The sequence below is a fragment of the Petaurus breviceps genome, unplaced genomic scaffold (assembly GCF_028583685.1).
Source record: "Petaurus breviceps papuanus isolate PSGF00001 unplaced genomic scaffold, PetGlider_PUasm1.0 38, whole genome shotgun sequence".
In the NCBI taxonomy this organism is placed as follows: domain Eukaryota; kingdom Metazoa; phylum Chordata; class Mammalia; order Diprotodontia; family Petauridae; genus Petaurus; species Petaurus breviceps.
Genome location: NW_027186304.1, coordinates 31,254,562 through 31,272,007, shown reverse-complemented (window position 1 = coordinate 31,272,007; position 17,446 = coordinate 31,254,562). Strand labels below are relative to the sequence as shown.

Below are 17,446 nucleotides of genomic sequence, written 5' to 3'. Positions count from 1 at the left end.
AATCTTAAGATTAAGGAATAAGAAAATGAAAAAGTTAGCTCTAAGGTTACTATGTTAAAGAATTGAGGGAAAGGAGGAGGAAGAAAATTTAAATGGGAAAAGGGCAGAGACAATGGAGGAAAATTCTGCAGGAACTCCATTTTTGATGCTAACAAACAGGAATAATCTGGTGATTCAACTCTAGCCACCATACTGGTTTGATTTTGCTAGAGCCAACTATTCCAAAGATGCAAGGAGAAAAGTTTGCTTCTTCAAAGAAATGGCATCTCAAGGGATGCATCATCTAGTCTCTGAAGTCTTCTTCTTTTGCATACTTTTAAACAAGTGCTATTTTAAGGCAACCCTTCAAATACTAATACTTAATAGTATAATTACCATGACAGATGCTTGGTCTGTTAGAGCATATTATATTTTCTTTTTTTTTCCCCAAGAGCGGGTTTATTGCCACCTCTGAGGTCTTGTGGCGGACAGCGGAGCCGGGCCTTCAGGGGCGGGGGCTCCTCCATGTAACATAGAGGCCTTGAGGGGAGGGGCTCTTTCACATAACGTAGATTGGGGCCTTCAGGGGATCGGGGGCCTTCGTGGGCAGATCAAGCCTTCGCCAGCTCACTTCTCCAGCGGTGTGTAGTTGAGCTACTCTATCAGGTCCACATGGGCCAGCAGCATGCAGTGGCAGCAATAGCTCTTCAGGCCCAGCCAGGGCGTCCCCTTCTGTGTACTCTGCCTGCAGCAGCCCCAGGTAGGCCTCCCACTTTTTGCCCATGATCTTGCCGCACATGAAGCAGCGCACCGGCAGCAGGCACACGCTTGCACGACCCTCCTTTTCCTACCTTTCCGCCCCGCTTCCGAGCATATTATATTTTCATCATCTGACTTCACATGTTTTTTTTAGAAAAGCCAAAGTAAGTCCGTTCTAACTAAGTAATTCAAAACAATTTCCAACTAAGGACATCCAAAAAACCATTCTGACCCCAAATCACAGAATGATTTCCTTGGAATCTTTGAAAAATAGTAGTCAATATATTTAGTCCAGAGAAAGAGGAAAACAGCTCAAGTAATAGTGAAAAGGCACTCACCTCATGTTTGTTTGCTCTTTTGCATTCATTGGCAAGTCACTTGTTTGTGGTACCTCAGATTTCCCTTCTTTGGCCTCTGGTGGCTTAAAAACACACAGCACACACATACACAATACACCACATATTAATAATGGCAGAAGAAGAAGGTCATCCAGGCCTGATTCATGAATGCCTTTTGTGTCATCCCTCAGAAGTGATCGTCTAGTATCTTGTTTTTGGAACACTTACTTCCTAAGATACTTCACAATACAGCCATTCCAAGGGTAGACTCTTACTATGAGAAAGCTCTTCTTCCATACAGTGAAACAAAATCTGCCCCCTCTAATTTTAATAAGCAGTATGCTGGTAAATGTTTTAAAAAATAACTTTCTAAGGGAAAAAACAATATACACAGGTCATATTTAAAAATTTAATCTGTATTACTGTCTTCTCCATCATTATCTTAAGTCTAGGCAATGAATGGAAAAATAACTAAACCCTGATTGGTAGCATTTGCTGATTTCTGAGTGTCAATACTCAACACAGAAGTTACTCAAAAGTCATTCTTAAAACAATATTGCTTTTACTATATATAATGTTCTCTTGGTTGAGTGACTAAGTCATTTTTGACTATTACAAAACCACAAATTAAATATAAAAACATATAAAGAGAAAGGCTATCTGCATCCAGAGAGAGAATTGACAAATATAAGTTTCTATAGAATAATTTTACATCTCTCTCTCTTTCGTGTGTGTGTGTGTCTAATGGTAACCATCTCTAGGGCGGGGGGGGGGAGAAAAAAAAAGAAATTTACATGATAACTTTGTTGTATATTTGGAGGGAATAGCAAATTGTACATGATAGATTTATAGTTTCAGGTGCAATCATATTTGTTATTGTACTGTGTTATGGAAATGCTTGTTTTGTTCCCTGAATTGAAAATTAAGTTTAAAAAAATACTTAACACAGAAAATTTAACAATACAAGCTGTCTTCCCCACAACCATGACTTTAACCCCTTGGTGTTACTTCTGTCCTTTGGAGCTACAGAGGATGAATTTAATCTTTCTTATAGGTAATAGATTTCAAATAAGAGAAGAGCAGTCTTGGACTTCCTAAATCTTCCCTTCTTTAGCCTAAACTTTGCCTGCTCCTTTTCCCTACCCCTTCCAACTCAGTAAGGGTTCCTTTGTGCCAGAGATTCAAATGGAGGTGAGGGAAGGGGAGAGAAACAAAATCAGAATAGGTCAGCAAAACCAAACGACACATGCTTGCTAGTATGTGCAATATTCCTCACTTACAGTCTCCCATCTCTCTAATGAAGGGGAAGAGGTACATTATCTCATTCCTTCTTTGGGACCAAATTTGATCATTATAATTATACAGTGTTCAGTTTCGTGAAATGTCTTTCTAGAAGAATTCTGGAGATAAAATTGCTGTGTAAAGTATAGGCCTCCAAGTAAAAGCACAATGACCCTCCTAACCCTGTTGAATTCTTTTACTTTATAGAAGGAGCCACTTCCTATTTCTGAATTTCAGAGGCTATAGTAGTAGCAGCAGCAGCAGCAGCAGCAGCAGCAGCAGTATGGGTTTGTTCTAGGGAGGGTAATGTGTGGAAGTACTATTACCTTTCCAATAGATTCAATGTGAACTCTCCAGGTCTACTACTTAGGGAACTTTTTTTTAAATACCCAGGGGAATGATTAGCTCTGGTTTCATTTAGGTCAAATCAATAAATATTTATTAAGTGCTCATTATGTACAAAATCATGAGGAGAAAAAAAAGATGAAATAAAACACAGCCCATGCCCTTCAGCAGCTTAAAAATCTACCAGCAGAGGTAATGCTGTATACAAACTCTATAATTAAATTAGAAAAAGGTGCGAAGGTATCCTTACCTGTTTAGCCATACTCTCCTTTTTGCGCCAGAACCACCATCTCCCAGACTTCTTTGGCATTTTATCTTTGACCCAGGATTCAACTGTAGCCTAAAAGCAATTGGCCTGAGTTATTTCAAACACTTTACCAATTATGTAAGACTCAGCTACCTTCTATTTGCCTGTTGCAGAAGGTGAATTACTCTTTACTAGGCTATCTGTTTCCCTCGTATTACAATCTCTTCTAGGCAGACAGTTTAGACTTATAAAATCAGCAAATCTGCCTTAATCACAAAGTTATATGGCTGGAGGTTTCTTGAGGCTTTAGCAACTCATTTCATCTGTTCTACCTCTGTTCTCTTCCTCACAGGCCAGTCCCAAAGTTTGATGTTGGGTGGTCACATAATATGGAAACAGTAACATGGAGATACAACATGGTAACAGTGTGCCTAACAAGTAGGTAAAAAAATTGCCTCGACCTATTCTTGGGTATCTTCCTGAATAAGTTTAAAAATTGTCCAGACCCATTGGCCTGCAAAATCTGTACTGGTATTATTGCCATTGACACCATTCATTTAGCTAGTCATATCACTGTCTCCTATATTTATCCACATTAAGTAGACTGAGGAAATAGTTGTTCAACTTTGAATTCACTTCTATTGTAAATACACTCAAATTTTGTGTATAAGTATGGACTGCTGAGTAATAAAAAAAAGGGAGTTTTAAAAAAAATTTCTTCTAGATTGAATACGTTTATTTATAAGGTAGCAAGGCAATATAATGAACAGAAAAACTGGAACTGGAGTCTAGAGGATACTAAATTCCAATCCTGTGTCAGATATTTAGCCTGGGCAAATCACATAACTTTTCTTGGTCCCAGTTTCTTCAACTGTAAAATGGGAATAACGACACATCACAGGGTTATTTTGAAGATCAAAAGAAATAATCTATGTAAAGTGCTTTGCAAAACTTAAAATGCTATCAAAATTCTAGCTAGCTCCTATTTAACCTAATTGCCTGGTTTCTCTGTGCTCCTAGGGTGTGCTAATTTATATAGCTGCATTGAACTATAAATCTTTTAAAATATTTGGTCTTATAGAATCCTCAAAGAATGAAAAACATCCAGTAAACAAATGGATACATTTGGGTGCTTTGCAAGTGCCTTCCATATCACACTTCCTAAAGGTAGCAATACAGTCTTGGGACACCTTACCTTCGGCAAGCTCTTTTGGAACACCTGTAAGCTTAGGATCATGGGAGCAGCCAAGGCCCAGTTATAGTACCTGTCATAAACACAAATGATTGGTGAGGAACTATTAGATAATTCAGTGAGAATTAATTTTAAAACATGCAGAACAGCCTATGTGTGTTGGGAGGTAAGGAGGATTAGTTAAATTTTTTGCTGCATAATACTTGCTTTAAGCCAAATTGCTCTAAAAATGCAATGTTCAATAAAACAAGAAAATAACATTCATTTCAACATTTCATTTTCAAATAAATGTGGTTCAAATTTGAATTTGCATTTCAAAGTTATGGCCTATTTGCTTATTCAAATTATAATGATGATACACTTCAAAGCAAGAAATGTAGTGAAGGTTCATTAAGATTTCAGTGCCATTTCCTCTCACTTAAAAAAAAAATCATAGAAACAAATGGTATTTACCGGTTATAGATCCGTATCACTAGATTAGGATTATCTATAAGTCCAGGGTTTTCTGCAAATTCATGGTAAGTAATGATATGTTCCATGAATTTTTCTGAAAGGCAAAAAATATTTTGATTAGTTTGGTTAGAGAAATAAAACCATCACTAAGTCCCTATAAGCAAAAAGAAGTCAAGCTGATTTTCTCTACTTACAAGTATAAAATTCTACAACAGGATTTTCAGATAGGCATAGAAAATGTATTACTGGACTTCCATATTCACCAAAATCAGTCCAGAAACATTTTCACAGGAACTTATATCCTAGTCCCCCCTTTCCTTTTACCTAATCCCACTTAGGAAAAAAAGGAGAAAGGAGAATGTCAAAAACACATAAATAATGTATCACAGATGAGCCCATCTAGAGCAAAAATCCTATCAAAGAACAAACAGGAACTATCATGAAGCCACAGTGCAATAAGAAGAACTTCTTTAGTAACTGGAAATCATGCATTTGGGGAACAAAAATAGGCTGAATTCTAAGGTTAGAATTAGAACACACGCTACATCATAAAATAATTTCAGTATCATGCAATTTCTTATTTAGGAGGCGTATTGTAGACTGGATTTCTCAAGTGTCTGGCATAAAGAGAGTCATTCATTGGGTAAAAAAAATTGTATACTATTATCTCTCAGAAAGATGAGCAGGAGCCTAGAACATGATGAAGTCATCTAGTACTGACTAGATAGGTACTGGAAGTATATATAGTTGAAAAATATGGACAGGAGTCATGTGAGGAGTGAAATGATGGAGGGTAGGCGAACAGTAAATGGGTACTGATGCCTGGAATTCCAGAGGTAGTATACTATAAAGAAATGATGAGCCTGGTTACACCATCCCATTGGTGCAGATTCCTGCTATGGAAGCCAGGATGGATGAGTTTGATAGAGGATTCACCCTTGGATTCTGATCCCTAGAGAGGAGAACACTTGCTAGTTGCTATGAGAAAACTGAAAGAAAGGGACTAAAACAAGATTGCTCATAGATGTGATTAAAACTGCCGTGAATCTAAATGAACTTCATGTTTTTCCTACTGTGTTGTGGATGCATGGAGAAATGGATGAGAATTTGACTCAGTCTCTCTTGGAGGAAATGGAAACCAAATCTCTGGGGATGGGCACTGAAAATTCTTGCTACCTGATTTCACTTCTTTGTTATTTGCTTGCTATTATTCTTTCATTAAGTGTTGTTTGCTTTGAATTCATATGCCATTTTGCTTGGTCTGGCCAAAAGATTTTGGGTAGGACTAGGGAACTATGGATCTGAATAGATAAGGTATCTAAACAAGTATCAGGAATCTGGGTGTATCTTAGAAAGTGTTTACACTTCAAAATAAAGCTACTAATTCTGGGGCACAAAGTACCAAAAAAAAAGTGTCATTTAGTTCTTACTACATGTTGAGCCAATTTCCTTCATTCCCATTCTTCTAAGTCCTGACTAAAAAAACAAAAAACAAAAACCTTCTTCTGGTCATTTCTTCATTCTTTTTAGAGAGAATTTATCTCTCCAAAACACTAGGAGAGGATAAAACATTCACACAAGCAGATTTAGTATTTTTTCTCCTTTGGAATACTAAATAAAAACATTATAATTAGATTAATTTCACTAATATTTAAAATGACTCCAGAAACATGTTTAATTGAAGGATAATGAAACTCAAATTCATATTCCCAACCTACTTGATTGTGCCCCTTGAATAAAACCAGTAAGCACACTGCCATCTAACAGTATATAAGAAAATCACATCAGAAATGGAGATGGTGTGGGGTAGGCACACAACAAATAACTCTGCAAACCCTGAAGTAACATCAAAGAGAGAAGTGCTGAGCGGGCAGTTCTAGCGGGAGGTTCCCAGAGGACCTTTGAATCAAAACTTAGTGAGAAATAAATTGTCAATTTGTATCTCACCCCATTTACTACAAGTAATGGAAAGAGGATCTTAAACTAAAAGGAAACTCCACCAAGGGACTATTGGCCAAATTCAGAAACTCTTTTTAAGGGCTAAAAGTTTATAGAGAGGAGGGATGACCAAAAGGGCTGAAGTTGTTTTTGTAACTGCAAACGTGGGTGCTTTCACCCCACTGGTTGAGGATACTTCAACATAGAATAATAAAAAAGTCACTGGTCTTGGGATAAGCAGAGCTGAGTTCAAGTCCTGGCTTGAATGTTTATTAGCTAATGTCCCTATATCTTCTAAATATTATGATCCTAGCTGTGTGGCTATAGGCATATCACATAAATTCTCTGTGCCTCTGTTTCCTTGCCAAAAAATGGGGCTAATATTATTTGTATTACCTACCTTATAGAGTTAATGTGAGGACAAAACTTCTAAAGTCTTATAGTATTAGATAAATTTGTGTTTTTATTCTACAGGGGAAGCCCTCGAGCCAGGAAGATGGACCTTTTCCCACAGCTCCTGGGATAATGATTAAAACCAAGACAGAAATTAACTGAAAAGATTATGTTCCTAACTGAAAGATTACTGAATACAGATGCCCCCAGGGAGAGTGTATTTCTTCTGTTCTTTCCAAAGTCTGCTCTTTCTGAGGAGACCTTTCCCTTTCCCACTCTAAAGATGAAAACAAAATTATCATCACTGCTCAGTCACTGTTGTTGAGAAATCCTTTTGTAGATGGGGAGTTGGATTAGATGGCCACCGAAATCCTTCTCCAACCCTAAAATCTCTGTCTCCTAGCATTCCTGGCATCCTTCAAGTCCCAACTTCTCCCAACCCTCCCTCTGTGAGCAGCCTTTCCTGATCCCCCTTGATGCTAGTGCCTTTCCCCTGCTGATTATCTCCCACTTACACTGTGTATATCTTGTTTCTATGTAGTTGTTTTCATGTTGTGTCCCCCATTAGACTGTGAACTTGAGAATGGGACTGTCTTTTGGTTTTCTTTGTAATGGCACATAGTAGTCACTTAATACAAATTTGTTGTCAATTGACTCTTTGTGTACTTGGTGAGAGAAAGTGACCTGTTCAATAACCTCAACCTATCAAAAATTCAAATAAGTAAAGCTCCTTAATAAACTATACTTTGCTAGTCTCATGTGTTTGATATCAATCCCATTTGATATTTTAAAGGTGTATCATATGCAGGTATGTATATGATGTATCTTCTTTTCCTACCACTCTCTCAATTGAATAATAAAACACAAAAGAAAATTAAAACCGTCAAACAACTATGTATATAATAATCTAGCAAAACAGATCCCCAAGCTGGTCATGTTCAAAAATATAGTTCATTCTGCCTTTTAAGTCCTCTCTTAGGAGGTGGATAGTGTGCTTTATCTTTAGTCCTTTAGAATTATTTACCAGAAAGACTTAAAAAAAAAGAATCATCCCACACCATTACTATAGGGAGGTGCCTCTCATTCCCTCAAAAATTGCAGGTATAAAGCTATGATGGGGCTTGATAACAGCTTGTAAATCAGGGTATAAACTCAGATTTTTTTTTTTCTTTTTGAAGTGATGGCAGTACTCCTGTTACATACCTTTTGATATCTCTCCATTCTCGCTGAGGCCCCCACAAAGTGAGAGGGTCACATCAGGCAAGTCCATTGCAGAATCAGAGAGGCATTCTGTGCCACTGTCAGCAGCTGCACTCCCCACTGACTGAGGAGACTGAGAGCCAGACAAAGTATCAGACTCAGTCCACTGTCTAGAACCCGGATCAGAATCACTGGAAGGAAAAAAGAAACACTATTCATCTCTAAATCTACACAGATTTACCATATCATATTTAATAGATTGGTAACTCCCTTCTAAATCAAATGACATCATGTACCGAAATAATTGTGACCGTGGGCAAGTCTTTGCTTCAGTTTCCTCATTCATAAAATGAGCTGGAGAAGGAAATGGCAAACCACCCCAGTATCTTTGCCAAGAAAACCCCAAATGGGGTCATGAAGAGTCAGACACAGTGAATCAACTAAACAACCACCACCAAATAGAGACTATGCTTAATTGAAGATTACATTAAATTGTAAGCTCATGAGGGTAGGAAGTTTCTTTTGCCTACTTTTGTATCACCAGTGCTTAGCATAGTACCTGGAACATAATAGACACTTAAGGATACTAAACTGTATTCTCTCCCTGACTGGGAGGGAAGACCTAGTGTAGAAACTTCCTCCCAGTTAGTAATTCATATGTTAATTTAAGAGAGTTACCTAGAGTCCCTAAGAAGTTTCTCTAGAGTTGTCTGGAGTCACTAAGAAATTAAGTGACTCGCCTATAGTCATGAAGCTAGAATACATCAGGATTTGAATCTAGATCCTTCCTGACTGCAAGGTGCGTCTCCTATCCATCACTGTATGCTACCTCAAAAATACCATGAAATGTAGAATATGCACTTATTTACTAAATGGTTTAAAAAACACACTCATTGCTGGTCTTATCTACATCATGGAGTTGATACCAAAAACCCCTAAAGAGCACTAAGGCAGAAACACACTACACATATAAAAGGCAGGTAAATATTGCATATGTTCACTGAAGTCATTCACAGAACAAGGCAAAAATGTCAATAACATTCGCAGTCATTCTGATTTTAATTAAAGGGGGGGAAAAGGAGAAGTACTTATTTAGATTTCCACAATGAAAATTACAGAGCCATTAAAGAACATGATGTTTAGAAACAGTTTGATCCTAAAATCCTGGAAAAAGTGGAGGTACTTTATTATCCTGCAGAAAATTACTAAGGTTTTTGAGAGATTACTTGAAAACCACTAAATTGTGCTCCATCTCAAAAGATTGAAAGATGGGGATGGAGAAAAAGAAAATTCCTGGGAGTTCAGACATCCTTAAGAAAAGGAAAGATTTAAAAGAAATGAGGAGGGGCAAAAATGCTTTTATGTTAATAAGATTCAACTTTGGGGATACAGGAGGACTATAGCCTGTATGAAAACCGATCAACTCAATTTGTGAAGGATACTATCCGGGCAGCACTTTACTCACTGTGCCACCCAGCTGCCCCTATCAAAGGTGATTATTGTAGAAATAATTCAAGTTACTTAATAATTGGTAGATGAAATCCACATGAGTACCAATGAATTTGTCATTTACTACATCTAAAAAAAATCTCAAAATTAAGCAGTAAATAGCAGTTCACAAGTATGTCATAAATAGATATTTCAAAATTTAACCCAAAAAAGTAGAAAGCTACACTGTTTTTTTTTCTTTTTCTAGATCTCACTTTCATGGCAAAGTTTTCCAATTTCACTTCTTTAAAAATAACCAATATTGATTAGAAAGTCAAGACCAAAGTTAAATCAGATCAATAGGATTATTCTCAAGGGAAGTAATGAAAGCCACTCAGAATACAAAAGGTACATCTCTCCCACTAATCCCCTAACCCCAACAATAATGAGTTTGGGAAAACAGGGATAAACAAGTGGGTTGTGAGAAGATATATTCTATGCCAGCCACATATATTAAGGATGGAATCGAACACCATATGACCAAATTCATGATTCAGAGAGGGATTTTATAGTGAATTTTGCTGTTTACTTGTTTAGCTGTCCTGTGTGACAATGATAACAGAATTAATAAGCATTCAAGACATCCTTGTTATTTTATATACTGGAAGAAAAGAGAATGAGACAGCATGTTATTTGGAAAATACTGCCAAAGGGAGAAGCCCACATAAGAGGGTGGATGGTAGGTCCAACAGTCAAATTGTGAGGTCTAAAAATAAGAGTGGAAAGTCAATATGGTTTAAAGGAGAATGTAGTCCTTAGAGTCACAAAGAGCTGGGTTCAAGTCATGCCTTTAACACATAATAGTTATGTGAATCTTTAACACAAACTAGCTGTTTGGTTTAACTTGTGATTGACCCCGGGCAACTTTCTAAGACTAAACTAAAGAGGATTTTCTGACTTGTAGCATAGAGGAATGGAGGGAGTTTCCTTACCAGGAGACTTATGCTGACAAAGATCTAGACAAAATGACAACTGGCATTTCTACAGAAGTCCACAGTTAACAAAAGGCTGTACATGTGTTTTCTCATTTGGTACATCTAGGGTAGATACTCTCTCTCTGTCTCTGTCTCTTTCTTTCTCTCTCAGGTTTTTCTGCTGTCATCCCTTTACTTGAAAAGGGAAACATAAGCCTTGTGGTTACAGATTCCTTGAACAAGTTATTTCCACTCTCCCTACTATCTAAGTATTGAAGAATACTGGAGAGAAAAAATATGGTAATTCAGGGGCACCTTATCTTTCTAGTTTTATGGTATTTGAGGTTGCATCAGTCCTCTCACTTTATCTTTTTTTTTTTTTTAAAGCAATCGGGGTTAAGTAACTTGCTCAAGGTTATTTTTTTGTGTGTGTGTGGGTGCTGAGTATCTGAGGCTGGAACCGATCCCGGGTCTCCTGACTCTGGGGCCTGGCACTCTTACTCACTGAGCCACCTGGCCGCCCCTAAGCAATTGGGGTTAAGTAACTTCCTCAAGGTTACACGGCCAGTTATTTTGTGGGGGTGTTAAGTATCTGAGCCCGGAACTGATCCTAGGTCTTCCGACTCTGGGGCCGGTGCTCTTACTCACTGTGCCACCTGGCCACCCCTCCTCTCGCTTTCTCTTGCAATATGATATGCTCTCAATAAATATTAGTTGAATTAACCTATTGAATTGGATGATCAAAAAATGAAATAAAGCTATGAGAACCTAAGGTAGAGTTGGAATTTTTCAATGAATTTTATGGACCACTGAAAAACTGTATAAAACAAAAGTTCATAGGATCATGCATTTTGGTGCTGTTAGATATCTAACCTAGGGGTGGGGAACTGGCAGCCTCATGGCTGCACGTGACCCTCTGGGTCTTCAAGTGCAGCCCTTTGACTGCATCCAAACAAATAGAACAAATGCCCTTAATAAAAGGATTTGTTCTGTAAAATTCGGGACTCAGTCGAAAGACCACACTCAAGGACCCAGAAAGCCACATGTGGCCTCAAGGCACAAAGAACAAGGATTCTAATTTCTTTTTTGCTAAATATAGGTCTTCTGACTCTAAATTCTATGCTTCTTACAAGTTAAGCCCCACTATTCCAATATTCGTCAACATTCTACTTTGAACAGAAAATTACATACAAAAATTCAATTACACTGGACTAGTACCATATGCAAAGATTTGTCCATATTGCCTGGTATAGTTTCACATGACAATTTAACATTCCATGAGAGAAAAGGGAAATATTTTAATATGTTTAATTATGGTAACATCCTTCCCAATGGAATTGCAATGATATAACAGGGAGAAATTTCCTGAATATATCAAAAGTTTAATAAAATAGTTTAAAATATAATTTTGAATATCTGTGTTCTTTCAAAATTAAAAAGGGGAGGATGAAAAAAGAAAGAAAAAAGAGAAACAGCACTTTTGTAGAAAACATATTGGATTTTGTGGCAAAGGATGTAGGCCTGAATCCTGACATGCAATACCCATGTGAACTTAGGCAAAGCAGTTCATTCCATTCATCTCAGGTTCCTCATCTACAAAATGAGGATAATAGACTAGACTAGCCATTCTCAAAATATGACTAGGATCTTTTCAGGGAGGCCTGTGACTTAAAAACTATTTTCATAATGATACTAAGATGTTTTAATTTTTTAATACTGCTAAATATATATGTATACATATACACACATGTATGTATATATGTATATGTGTATATATATATATATATGTGTGTGTGTAACCCAAATAAACAAAAGCTCCTTGATGAGGTACACAATAATTTTTAATAAAGGAGTCCTGAGGCCAAATATTTGAGAACCACTGGCCAAGATGATCTCTAAGTACATAAAATAACTGCTGAAACATTGCTAAAAAAAAGTTTCTAAGCAGTCGCCTGAGTGGGCCTGCTTTAATAAATAGAAAGGGTCACCATTTAAAGTGATGCTATGTGCATGTCCTGTGCTAAAAATCATTCATAATACTATATAACAAATTTATAAAGCTATCTAAATTTGCTGAGGCAATTTTAATTTGCCTAACAAAACTTTTTCTATAAATAGATGCAAAACACTACAATCCAGGTAGATTGTGACAAATTTAAATTACTGCAACCCAGGTTAATGAGGTTTTACTGTACTTCTGGGTACTGGGGTCAAGAATGACCACAAATGGGACTTGGAATCAGTTTTTGGGTGCTTGCCTGCTAATCACAGAGTTAAAAAAGCTACTAAAAACAGAGGCTGAAAACAATAACCAAAACATACAACTGATTTTTGCATTTTCCAGAACCCAAAGCAATCATCAGTACTGGTCCAATGTCTTTTATTCCCATTCTTATCTTTCTGAATGGCTTCATTCTCCAACTAATTAGAGTATCAGATAGTTTGAGGGCTGTCTGTCTTTCCTAAGAACGTAATTAAATACATACCTTTTGGGAAAATAGAGTGCTGCAACCTCTGGTTCCAAGGCTTTTAGGTCATCTAGGTAAATATCATCAGGTCCCTGGTGCTGGCTTCTCTTATGGACACCTGTTATTACAGTTAGGGCATTTTAAATGAAAAGCATGAACATCATAGGATCAGAGATGAAATCTACTCCAACTCCTACCCAAAGCATAAATGTGATCAACAATATCTCCCCTTAATGGTCAACCAGCTTCTATCCAAAGCCTTTAGTAAGGAAGAAACTCACTTCACTCATCTCTCCCCATCTCCTTCCCTCTACCATGAATCTGCCCAAATCACTGACTGATTTGTAATATTAACTTGTGATTAATTTGTAATATTAAACAGGAGAGGGTCCAGGAGAGATTTGTGTAATTCTATTAGAAACCACTCTCCTTCCAAATTGACCCAAATCCACTAATCAAAATCAACCCCGTATGTGCCCTTTTAGGCAGTTTTGAATTACTCTGCCTACTAGGATTCAGTCCAGAGACAAAAGCCAGCTATTATTTTGGTATTCACTTCAAGTCCTCAAAGTAAATAACCCGAGGCTGGTTGTCAACAACCCAACCAGGAGGGTAGTGTTTGCATTTTGCAGCCTAAATTTGGATTTTCAAAGGACTTAACAGCAGAGAAAATAAGCGATTGCACAGAACAGATACTGTTAATAAATTTGAACTGCCATGATTGTGTCACAATGGAGACTTTTTCTATAACCGATCGGTTATATATCAGGGGCTTTCACAAAAATGCCTATGGAAATGTCATATTGACAACCGTAATCTCCTTGGTAACGATCCGCTTTACAGTTTATTGGATAGTTGGTATAGTGGGAAAAACACAGGTGTAGGATTCAGAAGAACTGAGTTCTAGTCCTTGTTCTAGAATTTTTGAGCTGTAGGCAATTAACACACCTGAGCCCCGGGTTTCTTTTCTTCCCTTTTCGGAGGGGGGAAGGTAGGGCAATTGGGCTTAAGTGACTTGCCCAAGGTCACACAACTAGTTAAGTGTCAAGTGTATAAGGCTCAGTTTGAATTCAGGTAGCTGCTGACTCCAGGGCTGGTGCTCTATTCACTGCACCACCTACCTGCCCCACACACTGCTTGTCTTATACTTAAGTGCTCAACAAATGTTTAACAAGTCAAATGAGATTATTGTTAATATAAAATAACTGTCTTTCCACAGTTATAAAGCTACCATTTGAATAGAAGGTTATTATTTTACTCTTTGAGAAAGGGCAAATCAATATTACAGGTGAGGACAGAAGGGTGTCACATTGGTTAGTATAATCATCGCTCAGTATGGATGTGAGGATGATGCGCTTTCCTGGTTCCGAGCTCTATTTGCTGTATTACACCGATTCTTTGGACAAGGATCATAGGTAAACTAACAGGAACCAAAGATAGTTATAACAAGCTTGCTTATTAAACATATGATACCAGAAGAGAGCTAAAAAAAAATCTGGCCAACTATACAGTAAGGTTTCTACATAATTCAATGACTGACTTTTTTTTTTTTTTGCTTTTTGGAGGGGGAAAGGCAGGACAATTGAGGTTAAGCGACTTGCCCAAGGTCACACGGCTAGTGAGTGTTAAGTGTCTAAAACAGGATTTGAACTCAGGTCCTCCTGACTCCAGGGCTAGTGCTCTGTTCACTGCACCACACAGCCACCCAATGGCTGACATTTAATGGACATTTTTATATAGCTTTAAGGTTTGCAAAGTCCTTAGAATATCTCCCTTTATTTCACAGCAACCCTTTGAAATAGGTAGTAGACATTCTTTTCCCATCTTATAGAGGAGGTAACTGAGGAACAGAGAGGTTATTTGACTTGCCCACAGTTATAGAGCTAGAACATAAAAGATGAAGATTTGAACCCAGGTCTTTTTTTTTTTTAATATTAGTTGTTTCCTTACATACTTCTCCTCAAACTCATTGAACTTTCTTCTGTGTTATAAAGCACAACTAACTAAAAAAGCAAACAAGTTTGACAAGCTATGTCATATTCTGTACCTGAATGAAGTCTCCCACCTTATTTCTGAAAGGGGTACATTGCATCTTCTGTTTTCCAAGACTAAATATTGTTTATTGCAATTAATTTGAGTTTAACAGCTTTTTAGTGACGTGTTCATTTACATTCCTATTGTCACTGTGTATGCTGCTCTCGTTTCATTTTCTTTACCCTGCCTCAACTTATAAAAGTCTTTTTATGGAGCTTCTCATACTCCATTTCTCACTGGACAATAATAATATTCTTATAGAAACACACTACAATTTGCTCAGCCACTCTTCAATTAATGGGCAACCACTTTGTTCCTAGCATTTTGATACAAGAGAATAATGTCATAAATGTTTTGCACTGATTTCCTTTGGACAAACGCTCAGTAATAGGTTTACGAGGTCAAAGGGAACAATGGAGTGCATTTTCCCCCATAACTACAACCATTTCCTAGTCACACTAGCAGTTCAGAGCTCCACCAACAACATATTAGTGTTGTCTTCTCACTACTTTTCCATAATGGCCATTTCCACTTTCAAAATTCTCTTTACCAATTTGATGAGTGTGCAGAGTTGTTTTAATTTGTATTCCCTTTATATTTGGAGTATTATTCCAAATGGTAGATGATAGTTTGCATTTCTTCTGAAAATGGTTTGTTCACATCCTCTGCCTCCCAATGGCCCAATGCCCTTTTTATTCTGTCCCCTCTAATTTAAAAGGGAATGCTTTGTTTTTTTCTCCTTAAAGTCTCACTGGCCTGGCTAATTTCTTAGGGCTTCACTTCACTTTACATGTGGTGATCTAATGGCTGTTTGTTATGACCTTGTGCCTAGTGCTTGAGTCAAGCTCAGTCTCATACAATCCAAAATCCAGACTATCAAAATGATCTACCATCTACATTCAGGACTGTTCCTGAATTCCAAGTTAAAAGCAAATGCATACCTTTCTTCTTTGATGGGGAATCCAGTTTAGTGATTGGCTTTATTTCTGATGATGGAGGATCCACTGATGGGTTAGGGAGAGGATCTGCATCCAACATAGATAAAATTTGCGAGCTTTCAAGAGGAGGTTCAAGGACTGCAGAAGCAACAGAAGCTGTCTCAGCCGGCTCCCTCATCTGTGTACAGAGTGCCCTTGGCTTTGGTTTTACTATTGTACACACAGTGTCTTCCACTGAGGCATCCTTCTCAACTTCATTTACCAGATTATCATCATTGGGGATGACTCTGAAATGGGTATTTTCTGATGGTGTGATGGTAGCCGTTCGAGGGTGATCTGATCTCTCTTTCTTGCTGATCTGAAAAAGATAGAATGTAATTGTTAGCAAAAAGGGAACTGTCAACTCTATTACTCCTGGAATGTCTTTCTCTTGACCTTGTCTCTTATCACTAAAAGCCTATTTAATATCTCAAACTGGATGTCTCATAGATATCACAAACTCAAAATATCCAGAACTAAACATATCATCTTTTCCCCCCAAACCCTTCAAAACATAAATTACTGTTGAGGCTACCCATAACCCTCCCAAGTCACCCAGCTTGTAATGTAGGAGCCATCCTTGCTTCCTCAATCTCTCCCACCTTCCCTATCCAATCTGTTGCCAAGTTCTGGCATCTCTACTTTTGTAACATCCCCTATATATTCCCCCTTCTCTCCTAGACACAGCCCAGCCTATAATGGTACAGGCCCTTATCATCTAATACCTGAACTACTACAACAGCCTGCTGGTGGGTCTCCATCCCTGTCTCTCCCCACTCTAACACATCCTCCTTCTCAACTGCCAAAGTGATCATCTTATAGTGCAGGTTGCATTCCCCTTGCCTGCAATTCAAGACACTCTCGTGACCCCTATTCCTTCCAGAGTCAAATAGAAAATCTCTGACTTTCACAATCTAGCCCCTTCCTAATTTCCCAGTCTTCTTACACTTTACTCCTCTTCACATATTGTATGATCTAGAGGCATTGATTTCCTTTGCTATTCCCCATATGTAACACACAGCCTTGTGACTCCATTTTTTTTCTGGTTGTTCCCAAGCCTGGAATGTGTTATTTTAGCTCTGCCTCTTAGCTTTCCTGGCTCCTTTTTTTTTTTTTTTTGCCTTTTGGAGGGCAATTGGGGTTAAGTAACTTGCCCAAGGTTACATGGCTAGTTTTTTTGTGTTAAGCGTCTGAGGCTGGATCCAAATTCAGGTCCTCCTGACTCCGGGGCCAGCGCTTTACTCACTGTGCCACCTAGCCACCCTTCCTGGCTCCTTTAAAGGTGAACTCAAATCTGACTTTCTACTAAGAAGCCATTCCCGATACAATCCTCTTCCCCCTTAAACAACTTTCCCTCTGAGATTGCCTCTGATTTACTCTATCTTTATGTCTTACGTATATATTTCTTCAGTGTTGTCTCCATAATTAGAGTGGTATACT

General features: G+C 37.9%; 1 protein-coding gene across 3 annotated transcripts in view; it reads right to left on the bottom strand.

The window, feature by feature from the left end:
* LPIN2 (lipin 2) overlaps window positions 1-17,446 on the bottom strand; it is a 103,930-nt gene that overhangs the window by 17,353 nt on the left and 69,131 nt on the right. For all 3 annotated transcript variants that reach the window (XM_069099714.1, XM_069099715.1, XM_069099713.1), the window contains exons 7-13: window positions 15,971-16,325; window positions 13,014-13,113; window positions 8,129-8,316; window positions 4,595-4,688; window positions 4,145-4,214; window positions 2,953-3,042; window positions 1,077-1,159 (exon numbers count right to left, since the gene is read on the bottom strand). In XM_069099714.1, coding sequence (XP_068955815.1) covers window positions 1,077-1,159; window positions 2,953-3,042; window positions 4,145-4,214; window positions 4,595-4,688; window positions 8,129-8,316; window positions 13,014-13,113; window positions 15,971-16,325 — 980 coding nt within the window. The remainder of the gene's footprint in view (window positions 1-1,076; window positions 1,160-2,952; window positions 3,043-4,144; window positions 4,215-4,594; window positions 4,689-8,128; window positions 8,317-13,013; window positions 13,114-15,970; window positions 16,326-17,446) is intronic.